The sequence below is a fragment of the Carettochelys insculpta genome, chromosome 22, assembly GCF_033958435.1.
Source record: "Carettochelys insculpta isolate YL-2023 chromosome 22, ASM3395843v1, whole genome shotgun sequence".
NCBI classification, from domain to species: Eukaryota; Metazoa; Chordata; order Testudines; family Carettochelyidae; genus Carettochelys; species Carettochelys insculpta.
Window position 1 is genome coordinate 7,025,249 of NC_134158.1, and position 26,966 is coordinate 7,052,214.

At 50.3% G+C, this 26,966-nt stretch overlaps 1 protein-coding gene and 1 long non-coding RNA gene across 5 annotated transcripts; one reads left to right on the forward strand and one right to left on the reverse strand.

The window, feature by feature from the left end:
* Positions 1-851: 851 nt before the first annotated feature.
* On the reverse strand, positions 852-11,125 carry LOC142024958 (C-type lectin domain family 2 member D-like). Of its 3 annotated transcripts, none has more exons than XM_075017347.1 (6): positions 10,913-11,125; positions 7,588-7,673; positions 6,663-6,773; positions 2,968-3,137; positions 2,187-2,290; positions 852-1,977 (listed from the first exon to the last, which is right to left on the reverse strand). In XM_075017347.1, the coding sequence occupies exons 2-6, from the start codon at positions 7,610-7,612 to the stop codon at positions 1,860-1,862; spliced, it is 528 nt and encodes a 175-aa protein (XP_074873448.1). In that variant the 5' UTR covers positions 7,613-7,673; positions 10,913-11,125; the 3' UTR covers positions 852-1,859. The 3 variants fall into 3 exon arrangements, with proteins under 3 accessions (XP_074873448.1, XP_074873447.1, XP_074873449.1); XM_075017346.1 differs by lacking the exon at positions 10,913-11,125 and adding an exon at positions 10,070-10,285; XM_075017348.1 differs by lacking the exons at positions 6,663-6,773; positions 10,913-11,125 and adding an exon at positions 10,070-10,282.
* LOC142025001 (uncharacterized) lies at positions 10,358-26,745 on the forward strand. 2 transcript variants are annotated; one of them, XR_012648564.1, is made up of 3 exons: positions 10,358-10,573; positions 14,560-14,827; positions 22,723-26,745. It is a non-coding gene; the product is annotated as an uncharacterized LOC142025001 (long non-coding RNA). The 2 variants fall into 2 exon arrangements; XR_012648565.1 differs by having other exon boundaries at positions 14,657-14,827.
* The last annotated feature ends 221 nt before the right edge of the window (positions 26,746-26,966 follow it).

Sequence of the window (26,966 nt, forward strand, 5' to 3'; positions counted from 1 at the left end):
TGTTCTTCAAGATACGTTGTCTGTGTGCATTTCAATTTAGGTGCATGCACACACACGTGCCTGGTTGCTGGAATTTTTTTCCCCAGCAGGTTGTTGTCGGGCTGGTGTGGTGCCCCAGGAGCGCCATCTTTATAGCGTCCTCTATAGGCACTGCTGACATGTCCCCTTGCTCAGGCCCTTTTTCTCCAGCTACTCTGCTGGGAAGGTGGGAGGGTTTTGGACTGGATCTGAACACTACATCTCACAGAACAACAGTTCCAAAGGTAACTAACCATGTTTTCTTATTCAAGCGATTGTTCCAGTGCATTCCCATTGAGGAGAATGCCAAGCTGATGGTAGGGGATGCAGTCAAAGTTCTGAACTGACGAAAGCACCCCTCTACCAACTGCAACACCTGCTGCGTGATTGCACAGTGGGCTGAAAATGTGTGAATAGAGGACCAAGTGGCTGCCTTACAAATTTCGTGAATAGGAACATGGGCCAGCAAGTAAACGTAAGGTTCTTGAATTAGGCTTCTAGCAGTGATGAAATAAACTGATGGCTTCTTAAGGCTCTGGTGGAATCCAAATAATTGGAAAATCCTCAGTCTTTTCATTAAGAATTCTTAAGTCCATAGTCCAGAGGACTGAGCAAAAAAAAGGCAAAAGAGAGGTTTCCAGGCTCTTTTTCAGCTTCTTCCAAGTGAAGGGAAACCCACTGTTCTAATTTGTGGAAAATTACAGGTAACCAGGCATGGTCTGGAGTCACACGGTCCGTGCACACTTCACTTAGCCATAGCAGAAGCCTGTTACCTGTACTCTGGTTAGAGCATTCGCAGGAAAAGTTCATTAAGCATAGATATGCATCTTCCATGTGAGTTAAGTGTTTGTTTATGGACCATGGCACCTGAATAATTCCTTCACAGCCGACTGGGTAAATACCTTGCTGGTGTTAACCACAAGAGCAAACATTTGAGGTACACACACACAGTCAATATTCAGAACTTCGAATATAAAAATACATATAAATAGCATATTCACACTCAGGAAATCCTAACTTTTGTATAGACGTCTTACTAAACACACTTTGTATAAGCTTTGCTTCAAATACTGCATATAAGTGGTAGCAACAATGTTACTATATGTGAGGCAGATAACTTCACACCACACCTTGAGCCAAGTCTGGCACAGATGATCGTTGACAGGCTGCTGGACCGGGGCTGTGGCTATGTACAGCTACTCAGGATGTGACCTGCAGGTGCTTGGCCCAGATTGGGAGCTGTTGCTGCAAAGGACGGTGAGGCAACCCTTTTGCTGGGCAGAAGATGACACAGGCCTGCCTGGCCTGGTTTGCACTTTGGAATGTTTGCTTCACGCACGTGTGTGTTGAGGTGCGAGAACTTTCCGTATTCATACATTTCCTCCTAACGCTTTTGCCCTAGAATAAAGGCATCAGCTGAGAAAGGGCTGGTGCTAGCCTGTAACTGCTGGCACAGGCTGGTCACTGTGTTCAGAGTGGAAACAATGGGAAGCTGCTGGTTTTTAGACAGACTGGTTTGCTAGGGACACCAGGCTATGTATGGAAGGAAGCTGTGAAAATGTAAAGTGCCTCAGTCAGGGATTGGGACAGGGTTTGGCTGGAGATTCAAGCTGATCCATCTAACGGAGGTGGACAGACAGGAAGTTACCTTGAAACTGTGTCAGACTCCCTTAGAAAACGATCATTAACTAGAACGCACACAAAATCCTGGAGGTAGACTAGGAAGCAAGGAACCAGGGTGCTGCGTTTTGGGGCCATGGAGGAGACCTAACAAGCCTTTGCCATGTTTGCTTGCCAATTCCCTTATTTCATTCATCCCCTCCCACTGTACTCGCCTGTCCCTACTGAGGGGTATCAGGTTTACTGCAGACCCATTTTCTTTGTGTGCTGCAGCCAGAGCTGTTGATGTTGAGGTCTTCATCCAGATAAGCACAGTCTGCTCCTCCTTGTATTTCAGATCTGTAACCCAGAGACAACAGGAGCTAGAGTCAGGCACATACTGGGGGAGACACCCCATGAGGGAGCGGAGCTGCTGCACTCACAGCCACTCAGGATCCTCCCTCCCTGCACCAGCCCCATGCCCCACTCCCAGCAAGAGGGGAAGTTGAAGGAGACCGGGTGGCACTTCCATCGCCTCTGACCCAGCGCAAAGAAAGAAACAGACTCACGGATGGTCAAACTTGGTGCCATTGATCCATCTCCAGATCCCACCTGTGTCCCTTTGGAGGCCGATCCAGTGGTCCAGGCTGCCTCTGTAGGGCAGCTCAGAATCCTTAAAAATGAAATAAAAGCAGTCAGCTGTGTTAGGCCCTGGCTCTGTGCTGCTCCATGGAGCCCTGGGCAGCTGGGGATCTGCAGAGGCCTCCTCCATAGTTACCGGGTAAAGGGATCAAATCAGTATTAACCTTTTGCCCCCTCCCACCCCAGTCCTCTCTTCTAAGGCCAGGGCACCTTCTGGATGAAGCAAGAATTGAACTTCAAGGCCCCTGTCTGCCCAGCAGCCCCTCATCCTAGTAAAGCAGAGTTAGGGGAGGGAGCTGTCGGGGTAGGGCTGATAGGCCCCTGCCACCAGGACAGGGCACTCAGAGCAGGCAGCACAAAACAGGCTGCCTCTTCAATTGGATTTCCCACCCCCAGCTCCTATGAGGGAACCCTGGGGATGGGCTGGTGAGGCTGGTCCTCACCCCTGCGGCCCCCGGAGCTCACCGACCCAGCCCAACCCCACACAGGGTAGTTTCCCACTTGGGCTCTGAGCAGATGGGGAGTTGGGGAGGCTGGAGTCCCAGGCCCAGCCAGGCGTCAGCACCAGAACCACAATGACTCTGGCCCCTCAGACTGGGAGTCTCCCAGCTCCTCTTTTGCCTACCAGGGCTGGACCCAGTCCGACTCCAGCCCTGTCTGCAGTGCCAGTAACTGCCCAGCTTATGACAAAGCATCTGTGCAGCTCACCAGCTCCTGCTGACGTCCAATCCCAGCCAGGGAGGCAGCGCATGACAAGCAGAAGCTCTGGCTGTCGTTCCAGCTAAGCTCATCCTTAGAAAAATAGTAACATTTCCCTCGGTTCCTGAACCAGCCGTCCGGGCACCCTGAGGCAGCAAGGGGTTGTTTACGTATGACCTCTTTAAAAAAAAAAAGAAAAAAGGAGAGAGCACACATGGGTGAGAGAGGGCCCGTTTTCTCGTCAGCCTGGAGAAGCGGGCACAGCAGCGCAGGAACTGCCAGGCTGGATCAGCCTAGCGGGATAGACCACTGCTGGCTGAGCGCCACCAGCACCTGCTGCTTCAGGGAGGCAAGACATCTCCTAGTGGTCGGTGGCAGGACAGCCTGGCCCAGGGACTGGGGAGATGGAGACACAGCAGAGCTGCTCCAGTCTGAAACCTGGATGGTAACTCAGGAAAGCAGAGCAGAGGAGTGGGGAGACAACAGAGCAGAACGGTTTTTCTTTCAGGAGACACAGGATGGCTTCCCTCGGAAACTTACCCAGCAGCATCCAGCACACGCATACGGTGTCGCTATCACACATATCCAGTCTGTGCCGCACACAGGCACTGTAACGTACACACGGCAGCACAAACTGCATCTGTCTCATAAAATCCGTCTGACACGCAAAGGGATTCTCTTTCGTATCCACACACACTCTCTCGGTAAGCCCCACTCCTTCTGCCCAAGGCCCCACTCCTTCTGGGGGGACAATCTGGCTCACAACCATTCCTAAAATTTGTGGAGTGGCACGTCTGAAAATTATTGCCCACCCCTGCTCCAAATGCGGTCAGGGGCTGGCCAGGCGCCAAAGCAGAAAGGTTTTATATTCCTACTTGTATGCCGATACAGCGAGAAAACAGCCTGCCCAGAGTGTCAGGAGGGCACTTCTCAGTCACTGGCTGGCTCATGGCCTGACGCAGAAGGATTCATATTCCTTCCTGCACTGACCCTGCTACACTATGACTCTGGATAGCCTCACTATCCACATCAAAGTCCAGTCCTTGCATGAATCCTGTTGTCCTCTGGCACCCCAGCAATCTCCTATGATTCCAAGTTACCAAGGCTGCTAGTTACAAATTAAAATGAAACAGGAGACAGACAAAGGAGGTAAGAGTGGTGCAATAATTCAGTCAGTTCCATGGAATGGCCAGTCGGGAGAACCAGACCCCCACTGAGTGGGAGTGACCTAGTGGACTTGTTACCAAAGACCATTTAAATGTTCAATCTATTACAATTCTCGGAGAGGGTCAACCTGCATGTGAACAAGGGGGATCCAAGGTAACTAGATTTTTCAGAAAGCTGTTGACAAGGGCCCTCAAAGGCCCTCGGGCAAAGTAAGCTGTCAAAGCATAAGGGGAAAGGTCCTCTCATGAACTGAGAGCTACCTAAAAGATGGGAAACAAAGGGGAGTAAGAAATGGTCAGATTTCAGAATGCAGAGAGGTAAATCCTGGGGGATCACACTGGGAACAGTCCGATTCGACATATTGATAAATGGTCTGGAGAAAGGAGTGAAGTGTGAGGTGTCAGAATCTGTAGATGATCCAAAATTACTCAAAATAGTTAAATCCAAATCTGAGTGTGAAGCAGTACAAAGGGACCTCACAGAACGGCAACAAAATGGCAAATGAAATTCAATGTTGATAATTGCAAAGCATTGCATATTGGAAAACAAAATTTCAACTGTATGTATAAAATGATAGGGTCTAAATTAACTGCTACCACTCAAGAGAGAGAGATCTGAGTCACTGTCGATAGTTCTTTGAAAACATCCACTCAATATGCAGCAGCAGTCAGAAAAGTAAACAGTGTTGGGAAATTTTACAAAAGGCCTGGAGAATAAGACAGAAAACATGTTGCGTAGACATAAATCCATGGTATGCCCACATATTAAATGCTGTGTGCAGTTGTGATTGCCCCATCTCAAAAAAGATCCCTTGGCATTGGAACAGGTACAGACAAAGGCAACAAAAATAATTAAGCGGGAGGAACAACTTCCATCTGAGGCAAGATTAATAAGACTGGGACTTTTCAGCTTGGAAAAGAAATGACTAAGGCAGGATATGATAGAGGTCTTTAAAATTATGACTCGTGGAGATAGCAAATAAGCAAGCGCTCTTTACACCTTCTCCTAACACGACAACTGGTGGGGCGGGGGGTTCACCAAATGAAATCAATAAGCAGCAGATTTAAAACAAACGAAAGGAAGTATTTCATCAAACAATGTACAGTTAACCTGTGGAACTCTTTGCCACAGGCTGTTGGGAAGGCCAAGGTTCTAACAGGATTCATAAAGGAGTTAGATAAATTCATGGAGGATAGGTCCATGGATGGCAGTTAGCCAGGATGAACAGGGCTGGCACCCCTAACCCCACGTGGGGGAGGAGCAAGGTGTCTTCTCATCTTTCTGCTTAACCTGAGAAAGAGGGTGAAGATGAGCTTACATTGTACAGAACTTTAAAAAGAATAAGACGGATTTATCTGCAGTTCACATCCCAAAGGGGCTATACATTTGAATGCTGAGGCAAGTCTCATTGGGTGAGCCATGCCGGAGCTAACCTGATCATAGTGGCTGTACCATGCTGCAAAGGGGTGTGACTCTATCTTTCTGGCAGTGCTGGAGGAGGCCTGAGGACCTGCCTCAGCAGTACAGAGTTGAGAGGCACCCAGGAGCACAGGAAGGTTGGCTATTTCTGCACGTCCAATGACAATCACAAAGGGGTCTGTGTGACCGAACCCATCGCACTCCCCCATTGCTCAGTGACTGGCACTAGCTTGAGAGATGGGAGACCCTTGTTCAAACCTTGTCTCCCCTCAGACAGAGGGGGTGCTGGAACTGGAGTCTCTCACATCCCAGGCAAGTGCCCTAATCACTGGGCCAAGTTAAGAGAGGTAGGGGGCCTCGCCCCCCACCTGTTTCTCATGGACTAGCAGCTTAGGCATGCCTGCCCCATGGGTATGACAGGCCTCCGGATGCTTATGGCCACACAGCAGCACACACCCAAAGACAGATATAAAAGGGCTGAGGTAACTTCTACAGCAGAAGTTCATCCCCAGGGGAGCTCAGGTGCCCCCAGAGCTCAGTGGTAGCCGAACGGGAATTTGGCAGATCACAGAGTGCCTGAAACTGTGACTTGTGCCCTTTGTGGAACTGGTCATGGTGCCTTGGCTCCCCCTGCCACAAAACGAGGACAAGGACATGTCCCAGCATCACAAGGCTGCAGAGAGAAGTCTGTCAATGTCTACGATGCCCTCAGGTATGACAGCGATGGAGGAAGGGGCAAGAAACTAAAAAAGAACTGCATAAGTTTGTGGAGGAGAGGTCCCCCAAGAGCTATTGGCCAGAGCGGGCAGAAATGGTGTCCCTCAACGCCGTTTGTCAGAAGGTGAGAACGGGTGACAGGGGAAGGATCACTTGATGATTCCCTGTTCTGTTTATTACCTCTGGGACCACCTGGCATCAGCCGCTGTTGACAGACAGGACAGTGGGGTACACAGATCTTTGGTCTGCTGCTATATGGCCATTCTAATGATCTTAGGAAAGAGCCTAGAGAGACGCCAGTCAGGCCTGACCGCTTACCCAAAGAGGCCCACATCAGACAACACAGACCTGTGAGCCACAAAGGAAGAAAGAGACTGAATCGTGAGGGACCGGAAATTTACCTGCCAGAGCTGCTCCTAAACCAATGATGGTGCCCCCCATAATTATGGCTCCGAGGACAACTAGATATTTACATACAGGAGACGTCCTGAAGCTGGAGTCACCTGCATGACCTGGAAGATAAAACCCATTAATGCTCTTGGGGTGACTCAAACCAGAATTGTTTGGCATCAAGTTCTAATCTGACACACACCAGGTATTTATTTTCATATCTCAAATGCGTCTGTCCCTGCTCTGGACACAAATATTGACTCAAACTCCCACCCAGACCGCAAAGGAGAACATCATTCCCCAAATCACCATTGTGATTAATTAGCTCAGTGAATCCCCAGAAGACAATGCTCTGGAATTCAGATGGATTTGAAGGAGGGTGAAGGATGATCAAGGGCCTGGAGACACTATGCCAGGGGTGGGGAAACTTTTTTGGGTTGGGGGCCACAGAAGTGAGAAGCAAATAAACAAATAAATAAAATAAAATAAAATAAAAAAGCCAAAACACATAAAACAAAATACAACCCCTGATGTGGTCCCTGACTGTAGAGGCACCAGGCCAGTACATTTGGGGCCCCCCTAGGATCTGGGGCTGGTTGGCAAGGGGAACAAGAGGGTCAGTGTGGGAAGTGGCTGCCAGGAAGGTGGCTTGTGATGTGGGGTCTGGGCAGGAGGCAAAGTGCAGGAGCAGGCTGTGAGGGGGTGGTCGGGGCCAGACTGGAACGCAAGAGTGAGGTCTGCATGGTAGGAAGGGTGTAGGAGGGTTCGGGGTGCAGGTCTGGGAGATGCCAGGCTGGGGGTGAGGAAACAGGACCAGGGTGGGGAATCAGAATGGGCGGGAAGGTGCAGGAAGGGGATGAGATGGGAGTCTGGATGGGCAGGGGGTACAGAAGCAGTCAAAGGGCACAGTGTCTGGCTGACAGGGGTGCAGCTTACCTGGGAAGCTCTCCTGGACACACATGGCTCTGTGCTCCTTCCTCTTTGGTTTTTCCAGCCAACATAGAATTAGAGTGCGGCACTCACTGCCAGAGGAAATTGAGAACAAGAATTTAGGCCAGTTAAAGAGGAATTATCCATTGACACGGATAAAAGGAATATCCAGATAGTTGTCACCATTAACATCAAAGGTTGGTAGGAACTTTAGGAGAGCCGTGCCCCATTCAGCAGAGCAAACACCAGCACTAAGAGCAGGCTGGTACATAACAGCATCCTGTCTTATCAGGGACCTCACTGAGCATCCAGCTTGCTCCTGTCAACCTCCCTCGCAGGAAACGGCATGGAAGCTCAGATTAAGGTACATTGACCACAGTTGTGTAACTACAATCGCTGGAGTTGCATATCTTAATTCCATCTTCCCCTTTAGTGCAAACCTGGCCTATGAATGAAAAGTAGGCCTGACAGGGGGAGCTCTACAACAGTGGCTCTCAACCTGTTGCCCAATCAGCATACAGCTGTAGGCCATGTGACATCCTCGGATCCATACAGATAGTATTGAATGCGGCCCACGGCAGTAAATAGGTGGCGAACCACGCCGCTAAAGCAGCATTGGGCAATGCAGGCTGGTGATTGGGCTGCACAAGTTACCCTCTGTCTCACTGGGCTGCAAGATTATTATAACCGAGATAGTCCCCCAGACAAGGGGGGTTCTGCTAACTGCACTTCCATACCTAGAATTTGTGAGGTGTGCTGACTGAGCCATAGCAGGGCTCTGACTGGATGCAGAGGGAGTGCATGGTTCTCACACTCAACATTACATGCAATCGGCACGCACCTCATTTCCCATGTGTCACTTTAGTAAAATCACTGAGAAACAAAACTAAAAGAACAGAGAACAGTGGAATCTGGCAACCTGCACGTGGACAACAGAAAAGAAAATTACTGGCAGGCCACACACAGTACCACAATGGGCTGCATGTGGCTGATGGGCCACAGGTTGCTCACCCATGCTGTAAATTCTTCATGAACTGAGTAGGGATCACAAAGGACTCAGGCTTTGCATCACAGCTCCTAGCTTTAGATGGCTAGAAAATCCAAGAAACACCACTGCGTTCCATGGACCTGATTTAGGCTCTCAGGCTGCTATAACATTACGGGGAGCCAAAACTGTAGGTGGGGAGCTACCTAAGCCAAACAAGGGGAGATATTGACCATTGGGGTTTGTCCAGAGACAGGCACCTGAACCCTGACTGCAGGGAGGCTACTGGCCACTAAAGCAAAAGAAAGAGGAAAAGACACCTCAACTGTGTCTACACTAGCACCTAACTTCGAAGCGTGCATGGTAATTAGGGTGATGGGAGATTACTAATGAAGTGCTGCAGTGCATATGCACCACTTCATTTAAATCTCCCAGAATCACAAAGGTGGAAGGGACCTCAGGAGGTCATCTAGTCCAGCCCCCTGCTTCAAGCAGGATCAACCCCCACTAGGTCATCCCCTGCCACAACTTCTAAGTACCGGCTTCTGTGTAGCCGCGGAAGTGCCCGTACTACTTCAAAGTCCCTTTACTCCTCAAAATTTTGCAACAAATACCACTCCTTGTTCTTTAAAAGCTTTATTTAGTTGCAGATCAACATGCCTTAACGGCGAGTGTACGAGAAGCGGCCTCCCTTTAGGAAAAATAACTAGAAGGCAAAAAGACCAAGCGAGGTGAAAACAAGCAATGTTAGTGAGGGTACCGGTGTGCTGCTTTAAATCATGATTAACAGCGGCATATGAAAAATCTGATTTCCGTCATTTTGGCCTGGTCCCTCCCTCCCTGCCATATCCTGACATCTCCACTGGGCCGAGTGGCAGGGGCCTGCGTGTCTCACTTCCCCCCTGCAGGGGCAGCTCTGCCCAGGGCAGAGGATAGACAATTCCCCCCCCTCTTTTTTTTTTGGCAAGGGTGACATGTCCCGCTCCAGGCAGAGTCAAGAGTCAGCTGCCACGAGCACAAGACCATCTCCCCCCACCCCCTAACAAAGGGGGAAGCGAAGCTTTCAGGGGGCAGAGCAGAGTGCCCGGGCTCGGCCCGTTCTCTGCTTATTGACTCCAGCTCGCCCACCCCCACGCGCGGGCAGCTGCGGGGACGAGGCGCGGAAGGGGGCCTGCTGGGGCGCGCTCCCCACACCGCCAGCGCGGGAGGAAAAGCGCGGGGGGGGAGGGTGGCACAGACCCCGGGCTATCAGTGCCCCGGCGGCCCCGCCCGCCGGCCCGCTGGGCTGTTCCCCTCCTCCGCCGAGGCCCTGCCCCCCACCACCCCAGCGTGCCCCCGCTTCCCGCCGCCGGCCCGGCCCCTCAGGCACGAGCTGCACCCCCACCCCCACGCGCCCGGCCACGCCGCCAACCGGCAGCTTCCGGGAGCTGGGCCGGAAGCCGGGGGCACCTAAGGGGGAGGGGGAGGGGAGGGGGCGTCTTCCCTGTCGCGCGCTGCTCTCACCTGAGGCCCGTCCCCCGTCCCCCGGGGGTGCGTCAGCCCGAGCTCGAGCTCGAGCCGCCTGCGCGCGCAGCCCCCCCACCCCCGGCCTCTTCCGCTGCAAAAGCGGAGCCCCCAGCGCTGGCTCGTGGGGGGGCTGTTGGACTTCGGCCGCTGGTTGAAAAGACGCGGGGGCGGGGGCGTTTGTTTGCTTGCAGGGCCGCGCGCGACTGTGGAGCGGCAGGTCGCAGCTCCCCCCCCCCCCCCCCCCCGTGCAGCAGGTGCCTCTCCGCTCCCCCCCCCCCCCCGCCCCGGGCACAGTGGGTGCAAACCCCGTTCTACCTACGCAACTCTGGGGTGCGAATCAGGTGTTGGGGTAACGTGGTTTGGGAGAACGAGTCACCCTGGGCAGGGGCAGCCGCAGAAGCTAAAGGACTGCGGAGGGACAGGCCTCCACGGGGGCAGTTGCTGACGGGATGCCGGTTTTTCCAAAAGGGTTCCAGAGGCGATCCTGGCAATTACAGACCCGTAAGTCTAACTTCAGTACGGGGCACATTGGTTGGCACTGGAGGAAAGAGCAGAACTGTCAGACACACGGATGAATTTAATATGTTGGGGAGGAGTCAAGGTCAGCAGCTTCTGTTAAAGGAAGTGGTGCCTCAGCCAACTGGAATTCTTTCATGGGGTCAACAAGCACGTGGAGAAGGGGGATCCAATTCATGTGGTGTATTTAGATTTCTAGAACTTGATGTCCATGAAATCAGTAACATCTGAGAATTGGTGCTACAAAGTGAACTGGCTTGTAACCTTCCCCAGAACAGCTAGGCTGGAATCCCCCAGGTGTCACTTAGAAGGGAAGCCACTCACTTGATTTGTGTCTGTGTCAGAGTCCTAATTCCTTCCTAGCTATCAGATATCCCAGCAGATGACGACCAGCCAACATCTTCCCTCTGGTCAATGAAACTGGTTGTCATTTCCATGGAAAAACGATGAATTGCTGTCTCAGCCGAACCTGCGGGAAGAGAGCAGAAAGACCCTCTAGAGAATCAATTGTAAACTATAGAGAGACAAGGCTGTGATTAGAGAGTTTGTCAGCAATAGGTGAGTGAATGGATAATACTTATCTGACCCATCACTGCTCAGGGAGAGATTGTCCATGGGCCCCACGAATGGTTCTGCAAAGGAAGGAACAGTTATGGAGCAAAGTGAGGTCTTTAAGCACAGAAGGGCTGTTCATGATCTTCTAGTCTGACCTACTGCGCATTGCAGGTCACAGAACCTCCCCCCACAGTAACCAGCAGAGCTGACAGCCACCACGGTCCCCAGGGTAAAGTTGGAGGGGTGCCTAGTTCCATGCTGCCAGGAGGGGTGAGGCCAAGGGCAGTCCTCCTTAGCTCTGCTAGGATTGCAGTGCTGGGTCCCCCACAGCCACGTGAAACAGCAGAGCAGGCCCAGAACTCTGGCAACAGCCACAGAAAGGCTGCGTCCTGAGTCAACAGTCCCTTTTGCCCTCTCCATCAGTGGGACTGTCTGTGATAGACCAATAGCCTTCCCCGGGGGTGCCTCTCTCCCCTCCATCTTTCCCCATCCTGTATCTTGATCCAAAGATTCCAATACAGTACTCTGAGGGTTGACAAGTTCTTGTCCCAGGGTTAAGTTAAATAGAGATAATACAGAAAGTACCTTGAAACACACATACTCACACCATCTCTTGCAGAACAACCTGGATGTTAACCAGTTTCTTCCTCATTATTTTCAACTTCTTCGTCCTCACCAGTGGCCATCACTCCCGCCCTTCCCAAGGTCAACATCTCCAGCTCGCTGCCCTGTGACGCTGCTTTTATAAAACGTTATGAGGCTGTCCCTATGTCTAATGCATATTCAGTAGGTGGCTTTTGCTTATTCATTACTTGTATTTCTTCCTCTTATTAATGCTAAACTGTCCTTTTGCTATCGGCTAGTATATCTATGATTTCATTCTATTATCATATACCTCAGTTCGTTGCTGTGGCACATTTGTGGTCAGATGTTCGATCCAGAATTTTCCAAAAGCTGGGATCAGTGCTTATCCTCTGGGCACATGCCCAAAACTCCCTCTTACATTCTACTTCCAGTGCCTCATAACTTATGAAACAAAAGAGCAGTCATGAGACATGAAAGCTCATCACCTAATACATTCTTTTGTTAGTCTTTAAAGTGAACATGACAGCGTTTTTGTTTTGTTAGGATACAGACTAACACATCAACCTCTCTGTCGCTACTCATAGCTTATGAGTCACTGAAGTTTACGTGTTGCAAAATATGCAGGTCTCGAGTCTCATGTAAACTACTAAAGCCAATCTCTGACAAGATACAAGCCTGTAGCTTCTGTGCATTACTGCTGAATATAATAAAGCAGAATATAATGCAAAGCAGTGACTGTGTGGTGAGAGAAAACTGGCCTACGCTCCTTCCCAAGGTGCTCTGCCCTCCCTCCCTCCACTCCTCTCCTTCTCTGGTTCACTGGTCAACGCATACAGTTCAAAACAAATACAGTGTATTAACTGCAACTGATCTGAAAAAGAATAGGGAAAAGTGGGAAAGGTGAGAGGAAAGCACATCGCCCCCCCTCTGTGGCAGCAGACATCAGATACAACATCTCTGCAATGTCAGGGAAGTTCAGTCTGCTTTTCTCACGTCCCAGGCTCCTGCCCAGGCCCTGGCTGCGATGCTGAAGGTTGGACACTTGCCCTGGCCACGCTCCTCCCAGCTATGGGTGGCAGGGCCCTTCTTTCCTGTCAAGGTTACAATCCCACTTCCAGTCTGGCCTCTAAAGCCTCGTGGCTGGTGACAGCTCCCTGTCCATTTTCCTATATCCCATTTTCCTGGCACAACCAAACTTTTATCTTCCTTTAAGTTATGACAAGAGGAAGCTGCAAACTCAATTTGGTGGTCCTAGCTCTTACAGTTCAGGAGAAGTTCTTGAACAAAGAGATTCATAGCGTCCCTCTACCAGCCATTGGAGACATTTACAAGCTACAACCCGTCTACGAATATTTGCCATCATCATACAACACACTCCAGAAGTTTACCAAGCTCAGTCTTGAAACAAGGTTGGTTTGGGGGTGGGAGAGGAGTTTGTACCTCCACTACTTCCCTTAAAAGGCTGTTCCAGAGGTCCACTTTTCTGGTGGTTGGAAACTCATCTAATGTCGAGCCTAAATTTGTTGCCTATTTTATATCTATTTTTCCTCTACTAACATTGGCCCTTAGCTTAAATAAGTACTCTTTTCCCTGGGTGTTCATCCCAGTGATGTGTTTATAGAGAGTAATCATACATCCCCTCAGCCTGCAATTTGTTAGGCTCAACAAGCCAAGTCTAGATCCACAGCTCTCCTCTTGTAAGACAGTTTCTTCATTCCTCTGATCGTGCTGCTGGCCCTTTGCCACAGCTGTTCCAATTTGAAATAATCTTTGTTAAACATGAGACACCAGAATTGCACCCAGTACTCCAGATAAGTTCTCACCAATGACTTCTACAATGGTAATAATGTTTCCCTACCTCTACTGGAAATGCTGTGCCTGATGCATCCTTGGACTGAAATACCCTTTTTCACATCGGCCTCATATTGGCAGCTCATAGTCATCCTATGACTGACCAGTATTCCCAGGTATTTCTTTTTCTGTTGCTTCCAATAAATCCCCAGATTACAGCAAAAATTCTTGCTGCTAGTTTCTTGCACTTTGCACTGTTAAATTTCATCCCATTTCTTTTACTCCCGTTTTTTAATTAGCCCAAGTCTTCGCATGGTATTGCGTTCTTCCTCTGCACTGACAACGCCTCCCAATTTTGTGTCCCTGCAGATTTTATTAGCATGTTCAAACTTTCTCAATACTGATCTGAGGATCTCCACTAATAGCCACCCCCCAGCTTGACAGTTCACCCCTCTATAGGGCCCATTGTACTCTCCCCTTTTCCAGCTTCTTGCCCACCTTTTGAGTCTCATATTAATCCACACGTTCTCCAATTCAAACAATAATTTCCCACGTGAAACTATTTCCAAGGCTTTACTGAACTCCAGGCAGTTTTCTTTTGTTTAGAATTTTCTTTGTTTAGAACTGAGAGAGATCACATTGGTCGGGCTCTCTGACACATCTGTCTTCTGTACAACCAGGCTGGTTTTTACCCCACTTGCCATTTACCTCTGTCTTTAATTATTCTCTCATAGTTTGTTCTAAGACCTTAAATACAACTGAGGTCAGGTAATGGGCCGTTAGTTTCATGGTTGTTAATCTCCCCTTCCTTAAATATAAGCATTTGTATTTGCTCCTAATTCCTCCTCCACCCTGATAGCTGCAGTGAGAAGTGAAATAGGTGGCTCAGCGTTTTTAACAAGTCAGATCCTCATGCTTGGCCAATAACCCAGGGGGAAATACCCTGCAGCGTGACAATGACTGCCATTGCACAGGTTGGACGCAGGTATCCCTACCACACAAAATCTGCACCACAGCATCTCTCTCCTGCTGTTCCCCAGGCAGAGCAGTTCCGAAGTCTCCTCCTCCTCTGTCATGAAGAGGCTACTCAAGGGGATCTTCTTCCACGCGCTCCCCCATCTGTCCTCTCTCACTCAGGACTCGCTGGGTACTGTACTCCGACCAACTTGGACTCCTCTCGCCAGCTGTAAGAAATGGCTGTCTCCAACCATGGCAGTTATTTCTAGTCCACTGCAGCATCCCTGGCTTTGGTCACCTCTCCTCTCCTCGCCGGTGACCTAGAATCTGCGATGAGAGAGTCAGGACAAGGTAAGGGTGGTCAGGTTTGGGTTTTCTTCAGCCAATGTATAATTAGGGTGTGGAAGTCAATGCTACAGGAAATTGAGAACAAGAATTTAGGCAAGTTAGAGAGGAATTATCCATGGATATGGATAAAGGGAATATCGAGAGAGTTGTCATAATTAACACCAAAAGGTCGGCAGGAGCTTTGGGAGAGCCGTGCCCCATTCAGCAGAACAAATGTCAGCACTAAGCACAGGCTACTACATAACACCCTCCTATGTCATCAGGGCTCTCACTGAAGAGTCCCCATTTCCTCTCATCCCTCCCCTCAGAGTTCAGCCAGGGATGGAAGCCCTGGCACTGGGTGTGGTGTGCGCAGGGTTTTCCTCACACCTTTTGTTTGGACCACACCTGCACACAATGTAGAACCGTGAGCAGTGCCCCCCCCCCCCCCCCCGCCAAAGCAGGGGTAACTCCAGGGAGATGGGAGGTTGTGGGGGATGGTGAGGGAGATTGAGATGCAAATCTTTGGACGGGGCACAGACAGCGTCTTGGAAGGACCTGAACAGACTCGGTCTGCCCATCCCTGGGTTCGATAAAAATCAGTGGTTTAAAATTTGATAGTTTCACAGAGCGTTTTAAAATAAAGCAATTAAAATTCAACTTGAAATAATGACAATCTGCGTTAAGCTTGAAACTTACTATAATCTATTACGCTCAGGTGCATTCGATTAAAACATCCCAGCAGAACACACCTATTGATGAAGTCTTACAGACAGTCACATCACACCTCGAACTGGAAGGGACCTCTGGAGGTCATCTAGTCCAGTCCCCTGCCCTCTTGGCAGGGCCAGACACCATCCCTGATACCTATTTGCCCCAATCCCTCCTCAAGGGCTGAGCTCACAACCCTGGGTTTAGGAGGCCAATGCTCAAACCACTGAGCTACCTTGTTTTCTAAGTCTGGAATAGGCCAGAAGCAGAGGGGTGGGTGGGGAGCCTTGTCCCTGGCTCAGCGATTCCCTGCTGCATCTTGGAGACACGCGCTGCCCTCACCTGAGGCCTAAGCTGCATCACACCGCACCCCCTTGCACCCCATCCTCTTGTGCGCACAGCCTCGAAGGGGGTTATCCGCCCTAACGTGAGGCCACGCCCCCTTCGCTGATTGGCTGGGCTCTGGCCTGGCGCTGGTCGCGCGAGAGCAGGGAGAAGCCAGGGCCAGGGCCAGGCCTGGTCCCAGCCTGCAGGAGGCACATGCAGAACCTGCCTCCGCTTTCCCATCCCCCTGAGCGCGCTGAGGGAAGGGGCCACGTTGGAGACAAACCCAATTCTACCTGTGAAACTCAGGGGTGTGACTTAGACGTTGCCGCCCACAAGAGATCCTGGGGCGGCTCTAATGTTTTCAGAGGACTAGCCGCCATGTGCAGGGGCAGCCACAAACGCTAAAAGACTGCGGAGGGACCGGCCCACCAACGGGACAAGGGAGGGCGAAGGCGGCAGCTGCCCCAGAGGCCTGGCAACTCGAAAGAGCCCAGGGCTCTCAGCTGTTCCTGCCACTGCAGCAGGGGTCGCATCACCCAAAACCCTGGGCCCTTTAAATCACGCTCCAGGCACTGCTAAGGGCTGAGTAGCAGTAAAGGGCTGGAGGCAACACGACACAATCCAGGCAGCTTTGAGGACTGCCTGAGGAAAAGGGGACAAAGGGGCCATGGTATGGAGCCCTCTGGGAGGCTGTTGGAGCTGCCAAAGAGGTACAGGCCATGGCAATACACTGTCTTAGACAGGGCTGAGGGCTAGCAGACGGATGGACGGACTTGCTCTATCACACACAGAGAAACTCTCCAATATGTTAGATCTATAAATGATGCTACTACTGAGGACATTTGGGTATCGTGCGGGATGGGCAGCAATACAAAACAGAACCCTGCATGAGGGATTTTGGTTATACCACTAGTGCACTTTCGGCTCACATTCAGATACCCTGGGGATGGTGTGGTATAAACCTGAACAACAACATATTAAATCACAGTGTCACGTTACACATAGCTTTAGGTAACAAAAAACTATGGCAGCCTTCCAAAGCAGCACAAAATTGTGCATCAAGAACTCCAAACACCTGCAAGTTACCAAAGAACGAATTCTGTAAGCTTACCGGGCTTGCAAACCAGGGGTCTGTTCCTCAGTTTACCTCTGGCCATGCCACAGTTTACCCTCAGCAGTTGGGTAGAAAATTCAGTTTAGCTCTCCACTGTCAGTATGCCAGCAAGTGTCTTCCAAGATACGTGAGAATCCAAACAAAACAAGTCATTCACTTTTTGTAGGCCATAGTACTCTTCCTCGCATCTATCCTTGGGTATGGAATTCGCAGAAGTCTATAAATCCCACTCCAGGGTGCTTGTGCAATCTTCTTCCCAAGATGCAGAGGCATGAAGGGTGCAAGAAGATAGTGCAGGTCTGCTGTCCTTACTTAGATTGGGGCCAGGGGAACCGGCCCCAAATATGCTTTCCTCTCCTGCCACATGGAAGCTATTTTTCTGGAGTGATCTTGTTATGGGGACCTCCACAACACCAGGTTTGTGGGGTAACACCCCTCTGAGAGGCACGAAGCAGCTCCCTCCATTTCAGAGAGTGATCTCAGGCTCTCTGCGGACTCAGACAGATGTTTCCGCATTGCAAATAAAGTATAAAGGTGTCATTAGAAAGGCCAAAAGTAATCTGAAGAACAGCTAGACAACAACGCAGAAAGTAATCGCAATTTTTGAAGGCATATCAGAAGCACGACGCCTGCTAAACAAGGGGAGCTGCAGGACAATCAAGAAGCCAAAGGAGCACTGAAGGATGATAAAGTGCTTGCAGAGATACTAAACAAATTCTTTGCATTGGCCTTCAGGCTGAGGGCGTAGGGGAGAGTCCCAAACCCCAGCCAGGTTTGTAGATGACAAAGCTGAGGCTGTTTTAAATTGCTTTGGCGTGGCAGGCAGAGCTGGGGAATGTGCAGCATGTGGGGCTGAGGAAGAGACCTGGCCCCAGGCCAGGAATATTCCTGGTGCTTAGGCACCAAGGGCCCGTAGAACTTGCTGCCCAAGAAATTAAGAACATCAGAAAATAGGTGTTGCGAAGTGAACTGGCTTGTAACTTTCCCCACAGCAGCCAGGAGGGAATCCCCAGGGGTCGTTCAGAAGGGAAGCCACTCGCCTGATTCCAGTCTGTCAGATTCCTGACCCCTCCCTAAGGATCAGCAGATGAGCAGCAGCCGAGACTTTCCCTCTGGTGAAAGAAACTAATTGTTATTTCCTGGGGGACAAATGACGAGCTGGTCTCTGAGCTGAACCTGAGGAAGCAGAGCAGAAAAACCCGTGAGAATCAATGCTAACCTACCGAGAGCCAAGGCTGGGATTAGAGTTTCCGTCAGCAAGAGGCAAGTGACTGGATAATCTTATCTGACCCATCACTGCTCGGGCAGAGACTGTCCGTGGGCCCCAGAAACGTTCCCGCAAAGGAACTCCGTGTCATCGAGCAAAGCACAGTCTTTTAGGCTGGACGGGCCAGTCATGATCATCTAGTCTGACCTACTGCACATTGCAGGTCACAGACCCGCCCTGAGCCACTACTATGAGCAGCAGAACGGACAGCCACTGCAGGCCCCAGGGCAAAAGGGGAGGGTGTCCTGGCTCTGCATCCCCAGGAGAGTGGGGCCAAGGGCAGTCACCCTTAGTGCCAATGAGACCACAGCACTGGGCCCCCCCACAGCCGTGCAGAACAGCGCTACCAGCACGCCAAAGGAGCGCAGAGCTGCAGAGGCCACTACCCAAAGGCCAGGCTCCAGGGCAACAGTCCCCCTCGCCCTCCACTGTTGGGGTGCCTGCAGGTGACACATTGCTGTCCTTTCCCTGGGCTGCTCCTCTCTCCGCTGCCTGCCTCCCTTCTCCCCACTTCCTGTAACCTCATCCGAACATTCCCATCCAGTACTGTGAGGCTTGGCAGGTCCTTGTTCCAAGGCGAGGCTCAATTAAGTTCTCACAATTAGGCTGTGATTGGGAGCCCTGAGGTGCACCGACGCAACACTCACAAGATAGGAACTCTTTTACATTTACAGTACACGTAAATAGTTTATTTACACATTTAGAAAAGTTGCACCCACTAACTCAGCAAGGTAAATAGAGATAATACAGAAGGTGCCTTGAAACACCCGTACTCACGCCTCTCTCTCTCGGTCACTTGGTAGCGAGTGGGACGTCGCATGTCAGTCTCCTAGTTGTGAGTCCATTGATCGCTGACCAGTTTGATTCTGGAGCTGCCGTTCTTATCATAGAAGGGGCAGGTGTTGGTTGGAAGAGCATGGGGCAGTTTTTGCCACTTTTCTCCTTTGATTCTCCTCATCTGCGCTGTGGCAGGATGCCTCAAATTGCACCACCCGATCGTGGACTACTGCTCTCCACTGGGGATGGTCTTGGGCAAGGTTCTCTCAAGTGTCAACACCGATGCTGCACTTTCTCATCTGTGCCTTCAGCATGTCCTTAAAATTCTTCCTCTGGCCCCCAACGCTCCTCCACCTTTCCTTCAACTTGGAAAACAGGATCTGTCTTGGGAGGTGCCAATCACACATCCAGCCACGTGAGCAGTCCAATGAAGTTGTTGGTGAATGATAGTGGCTTCAATGCTGGTCATGTTTGACTCTTCCAGGACACTAGTGTTTGCGTGCCTGTCCTCCCAGGGGATTTTTAGGATTCTTCTGAGGCAACGTTGATGATATTGTTCAAGTGCCTTCAAATGACACTTGCATGTTGTCCAGGTTTCCCATGCATTCAGTAATGTTGGAACAACCACTGTGCATTATACAAAGGGCTTTGTCTTGGCACAGATGTCCTAGCTCTCAAAGGCCCCTTATCTCTTTCTTCCTCTTATTAATTCTAAACTATTCTTTTGCTATAGGTTAGTATATCTATGATTTCACTTCATCATCATATACGTCAGTTTGTTGCCATGGCACATTTGTGGTCAGATGTTGCATGTGGAATTTTCTAAAAGCTGGTGTCAACACTTATCCTTTGGTCAGTTGATGGTCATATGCCCAAAACTCCCTCTTTCATAAGTTATGAAGAAGTGGAAGTAGAATGTGTTACTTAAGTTTATTGCAAAATTTCCAGGTCTCAAGTCTCATTTTAATGGCTAAAGCCAATATTTGACAAGATAAAAACCTGTCGATTCTGTGCATTGTTTCTGAGTATAATAAAGCAGAATACAATGCAAAGCAGTGACTGCCCACCTTCTCCAATTTCATGAATAATTTCCCACGTGGAAGTATTTCAAGTGCTTTACTGAACTCCAGGCAGTTTAGATTGACTTCCTTTTCTTTGTTCAGAATGAGGAGAGAGATCAGGTTGGTCTGGGTCTCTGACACATCTACCTTCTGTACAATCAGGTTGGTTTTTAATCCCACTTGCCATTTACCTCTGTCTTTAGTTACTCTCTCATAATTTATTCTAAGACCTTGAGGTCATGTAATGGGCCTTTAGTTTCATGAACTGATAATCTCCTCTCCCCCTTTCTTAAATATAAGCACTCTATTTGCTCCTATAGTAACAGAGAGGGAGCCATGCTAGTCTATACACTATCAAAACAAAAAGCAGTCAAGTAGCACTTTAAAGACTAGCAAAATAGTTTATTAGGTGAGCTTTCATGGGACAGACCCACTTCTTCAGACCATAGCCAGACCAGAACAGACTCAATATTCAATATCCCCGCCACCCCTCCACTCTCTGATTTGCTCACCTTGATTATCTTTTTCTGATTTGTCCTCCTTGCTTACTGTTTTTGGTTCTCAGTGTCTTAAATATTGAGTCTGTTCTGGTCTGGCTATGGTCTGAAGAAGTGGGTCTGTCCCACAAAAGCTCACCTAATAAACTATTTTGCTAGTCTTTAAAGTGCTACTTGACTGCTTTTTATTTGCTCCTAATTCCTCTTCCAGGCTGGTAGCAGCAGCAAGGAGTGGAACAGGAGACTCAGCATCTTTAACCAACCAGTAAGACCATCATGCTTGAGTGATAACCCAGGAGGAAATATCCTGCAGTTGGAAAACCAAGGCTTTAGCATGAACAGCACCACAACAGTACATACCAGGAAGCAAGTCTCCTCTTGTAAGACAGTTTCTTCTTTCGCCCTGTGAATTTAAAATAAAAACTTTAAGCTATAGAAACATTTTGAGAGATTGTTCAGGAAAACGAGCAAGTGGTCTGGTTACGTAGCATCGTCCGGCAGCAAAGAAAAGGGCAACATCAGCGTTCAGCGGTGACAAATGTAGCCTGCCCACAGTTACAAAACAAGTCTATTCCGCTGAACTGACCATTATTATGATTTTATAAACAGGCAGCTGAGCTGCGGCACTTGAGGTACCGTTGCACTTTGAAGCGTATTGTCCTATTGCTGATGCCTTGTATGTCCTTTGAAAAAAGTAAACCACAGAAGGAAGGTATACGCAGAGCTAGAGTTAAAAGAATGGGTTGTAACACCCACTCACATGGAAGTGACAGGATGAGGGAATGGACGCAGTCCTTGTCTAACCTGGCAGAGGGGTTTTGTTGACACAGTTTGACAATCCGAAAGGCTTGAAAGAAAATAATGTGATCATGCAACAACAATTTTTCTCTGTGGGCCTTGCACGTCCACACATGGAGTGGTTGCATCGACAGTGAGAACAGTGCTCTCAGGATAGCTATCCCCACAGTTCAGGCGCCTGTGCTCCAGGTCCCCTTATGCACTGCTTTCCACCCCAGCAATCCCTGGGTTTCCTGCTTCCCTTCGTGGCATTCTTCCACATCCTCGGAAGAAGGGCACTTTTAAAGGAACCCGTCTACACGGCTGTTTTGCATTTCGAAAGCAGCTCTTCTGGAACGGGAAGTGGCCATCATTATGCAAATGAGATGCTAAATATGCAGATTAGCACCTAATTTGCATGTTCAATCCACCACGTTTGCATGCCCCTTTCGAAAGGGAGGGGCCGGTGTAGACATAGTCAATGAGAAGAGCTCAGCTCTTGGAAGGCTCAGTCACAGGGACTCTTCATAGCACTCAGGTGCACAGCAGCCCCACTCACTGGAGCTCCTGGGGTCGCACTCCCCTCTGGAGCCCCCAGTGCCCTGCTATCCCAGCCTGGGGAAAAGCGGCCCTGTTGTGCTGGGGTGGGAGGCTGGGCAGAGGCCAGCAGTGGCCATAGTAAAGTTATAGTATTAGAGATTTAAATTAGTGCTCTGAGTCTGGACGGACTCTACCCAGCTACAGCCGAGAATCAGTTCCCCGTTTTCTCCCATCCCCGCTCACCACTGGAGAAACTGCAGTTCAGTTGCACTTCTGGAATTCACAAGCTGCTGGGGTGAGCGTGTCACCCACTGATGCAGGGCGAGGAAGAGATGAAAGATCATTGCAGCCGGAAGGAAAACGCAGATACAAAGGATGATTTTGGAGGACCCCACTCAGAGGTCCCTGGGTAGTTCTAAACTGACACAGTGCCTGCCCCAACTCTGACACCCTCTCCAGGCCCTGGCAATCCTCATCACTAATCTGCCTGTCCCCTCCCCAGCAGCTGCCCCAGCACCAGAGCCGATTGGAAGTTTCCCTGCAAAATTTTTTCCAACCCAGAAAACCTGAACTATATGCAGGAAAGAGTTAATTTTGACAGCCCTCGTGATGTGAAAGAAGCATGATCAAGATTTGAAACTGAAATGTCTTTTTGTGGTGGTGTCAAAATTAAGTTTCATTTTTCGATTCAAAAACAACTGTTCATTTTGAAAATTTAGTTAATTTATGGGAAAAACAGTAAAAGATCAAAAATCAATACAAAGGGTTTCATCTGCCCTGAATTTGTATTCTGCCAAGTTCCTGGTTTACGAAAACTTTTGGAAACTGATTTTTCTGTCTTCATTCAGGAAGGGAAGACTCCAAAAAGTTCAGAAATTCTCACAGCCTGGGAGAAACTTTTCCCCATCCAGCTCTGTCCAGGACTTCCCATCAGCCAATCCTGGCTTTTCCAGGGTTCATGATATCTTGCACTGACAGAATTGAACAAAAGAACTTTTCTGCCTTGTGAAAAGATTCAACAACAAGAACAACCACAAAACAAACTTGTTTAAAGCAAACTTTCAGGGTTTCATTGAAAAATGAACAATTTTTAGTTTCTGGTAACAAAATCCCCAACATATTGTGGCTTTTACACAAAAATGCCAAACAGAGGTCAACGGATTTTTTTTTTCTTCAAGAAAAAGTCTCATCAAAACTCAAATTAACAGAGAAAAGTTCCAGTTAACTCTGCTAGCCACCAGTCTGCCTACTGTTTGTGCATTGCCCGAATTCTATTTCAGTTCACACCTCTGGCTCCTCAGTAATTCCCCCAACAGGGCTAAAAGCCACCATGAACTCAGGGGCAAGGTGTGGGGAGTTCGCCTCAGCATCTTCAGTAGGTGCAGAGCCTCAGGCAGCAGGGGCGGCACCAGGAACAGTAAGAGCTTCGTACCACCGAGAGCCATTGGCTGCATCCGCCCAACATCCATCTCAGCCCTCAGAAGCCACATGGAGTAGTGGAGTGATGCTCCTGCACCATTTCAAAGGGACTCTATGCACGTACCGCCCCCGCCATGCTCCTCTGCCAGCAGGCCCGAATTCCCCGGACTCTGCTACTACCTGCCATTCCTATCCTGCAAACTCCGCTTTCCGTTTCCTGTTCTCACTCTGACTCTTGCTCTGCAAGAATCTCCCATCCCTCTGCGAGCCCCCGATTGACTGTCTCCCCAAAACAAAGAGCCCAGCGCTTTCCTCCCATCCCTCTGCAACTTTCTTGGCAAACTGCAGGTCTCTTCACTAACCCACTCCTGTCCCAGCACCACCTCCTGTAACTGCATTGACTCGGGCCCAGTTTTCTAGTCCACTATCCCGGGTTAACTGCCAGGCTCTCCCTGCAGCAAAACGTAGCGCTGCCAGCCCTAAGCTTCTCTATTCTCTGCTGCCATGGGGCCTCCCCTCAGTCTAAAAGTGTTACTTCCCAATGCCTCGTCTGGCTCCTGCCCCCACCTTATTAACTGTCCAGCTCTGCCAAGCTCTGCTCTCCTCTGCAGGGAAATATCCCTGACTACTCCAGCACCCCGGCCACCTCCACTTCGAGCGCAAACCTGCACCTCCTGCGCCCAAGAGAGCCCACGCTTTCCCCAGAGAAAAACGGGCCCTTCTGGAATATTCCACCCCTCCCCACAGAATGGCCGGCAGGCTCTGCTCTTCAGTAATGGAAGCTGGTGGTTACAGATATATTTCAACATTGCACTGGGGTGTGGTAATCTCCAGCTGCACATTGTGCAACCAAACGCGAGTCTCTCTTACAAACCGCTCTTCCAGCCCCTCCCTCCTGTCCTCACCCAACCACCAGTCTGTCCCCCACAGAGCCCTGTTCTTCTAACCCCCGTCCTCACCCAATGGCCAGTCTGTCCCCCCACAGACAAAGCCCCGTTCGTCTAACCCCCGTCCTCACCAACTGCCAGTCTGTCCCCCACAGACAGAGCCCCGTTCTTCTAACCCCCGTCCTCACCAACTGCCAGTCTGTCCCCCACAGACAGAGCCCCGTTCTTCTAACCCCCGTCCTCACCAACTGCCAGTCTGTCCCCCACAGACAGAGCCCCGTTCTTCTAACCCCTGTCCTCAACAACTGCCAGTCTGTCCCCCACGGACAGAGCCCCATTCTTCTAACCCCCGTCCTCACCAACTGCCAGTCTGTCCCCCACAGACAGAGCCCCGTTCGTCTAACCCCCGTCCTCAACAACTGCCAGTCTGTCCCCCACAGACAGAGCCCCATTCGTCTAACCCCCATCCTCACCCAACTGCCAGTCTGTCCCCCACAGACAGAGCCCCATTCTTCTAACCCCCGTCCTCACCAACTGCCAGTCTGTACCCCACAGAGCCCCATTCTTCTAACCCCCATCCTCACCAACTGCCAGTCTGTCGCCCCACAGACAGAGCCCCATTCTTCTAACCCCCGTCCTCACCCAACTACCAGTTTGTCCCCACAGAGTCCCACGCCTACAAATCCTCCCCTCATGTCCTGAACTACCCGGCTGTGCCCTCACAGGGCCTCCCCTCTTCCAGCCCCTCTCCCACATCTCTGATTCCCCATCTGTCCCCACAGCATCCCGCTCTCCCAGCCCCACGTCCCTGTCCCACACATGTGTTGTGCCTGTTTGGTGCCCAACATACAAGGCCTCCTGCAGCACTTGAGCCAAACAGCGTATGAGGTGATGAGCTCTCCTGGGGCAGACCCACTTCTTCAGCCCTGGAGATGGTGCTCACTACACTGGGCATGCAGCTGGCTACAGAGCTACGCTCCTGCACTGCTGCTTGCAACACAGCTCCACCGGAGAGACACTGGACGCCTCGCAACACGGGCCATGCAGTTCCCAAGTGGACTTCAGACCACTTAGTAGAGTCAACCGAGAAACAGAGCAGCCTTCTCAGATTTTGCTGTGGGAGAGCTCGCACTCAGCTGTAAGTTCCTTTGTCACAGCTAATAGCCGGATGCAGAAAACAGTTACTGTACAGGGTTTTGTACTCACAGCTGGACCGCTGATTTCATTCCCTATCCCAGAAACAATCGCTAACTTTATTGGGCCTGAGTAGAAATTGCAGGAGAGACACTGGCAGGGTCTAGTGAAGGCTACAAGGCTGTGGGGAGAGGAGGAGGAGGTAGCTGTCAACTGTGGTCACAGCATGAACTTCCTGTGGTTGCACGAGGAGCGTCAGTGCTGCTTTGAAAGTGAGCCTGGAGCGGCAGAGCCTGGGGGTCAGTCGGTAGCTGGCTCTGTTCCCTTCTCCGAGTATCTGCTGAAAAGGACTCACACCTGGCACCGGTGGGACCAATGGAGGATGAAGAGGGTTATACAGTATTAGACTTTCATCCAAAGGTGACAACATCAGACGGCTCACGTCAACCTGAGACCCACGGTATGTGACTTGGTGTCCATCCCTCACATGTTACCTTGCCGCGACGGGACAGGGGAAAACATCTCATTTGAATGGAAATTCTGGATGTGCCATTGTCCTACTCCAGCCACGGTGCAGACAATTGCAGCGGGTCGGGGCTAGAGATGATAAAGTGAGGGTGGGGATATCTGGTTGAAGACCGATTGTACAGAAGGGGTGGGAGCTATGCCTGACTGAGTGTGAGAACAGACTCTTGGCACAAACAACGAATAGGATTTGGGGTGGTTATTTAAGGTAGAAGCTGGAAGAGAGGCAGAAAGCTAATGAGTGCTGAGGAGCCATCTCAGGTCAGACATCCGTCCATTGGGTGTGTTAGTAATAGCAAGGTACGGGATCCAAAAAAGGACAGGACATACAGGAGCCTGGGCAGGCTATGATTACCCAGACAATGAATTCTGCAGGACATCTAAGGAGTTAAATAAAAACAGGCGGGTGGTCAGAGGTAATGTTTGTAAATGTCTATCTACAAGTGCAAGAAGTACCAAAGCCACAAGCGGGTGAATCGGAATGGACACTGGCAGAAGCCCAGCCAAAACAGGTGGCAGAACTAACCAGATCACTAGGTACTACAACACCAGCCTTTAAACAGGATGGGAAGGACAGATTATACTTCGCTAGCATGTTAAAATAACACAACCATAAGTGCTAAGAATAGAGACACACCGATTCGTACGGAAGTGCCTCGATTTACACGCACCCTCACCTAACTCAAATTTTGCATACGTTGGGGACAGCTCTTTCCCCAGCAGAACTCACATTCTGCAGCCTGGGAGGCAGCAGGAACACCTGGAGCTCTTTTGGAAAAGTAAGTCCTGGGTTGTGGGAGCAGTTGGGGAGGGTTAAGCCTAGTGGTGGACTGGGGAGGTGGGAGAGGGGCAGGCAGGTTAAGCCTAGGGTGCATAAGGGCTGCAGGTTGCTGTGCTAGAGCCATGCTTGAGTGGGGAACTGGTGGGGGGTTTGAACTGGGGTCAGGGGTGTTGAGTCAGAGCCAGGTGCAGGGGTTGGGCGTGAGCTGGAGCCATGCAAGGGTGGGGGCTGGGGCTGTTGGACTGGCTCTAATGAGAGCGGGATTTTCAGTTGTTCTTAACTCATGTATTGTGAGGGTTTACTGTAAAAAGCTCCTCACGTTCAAAGAGCTTTGGACAAAGTCCCT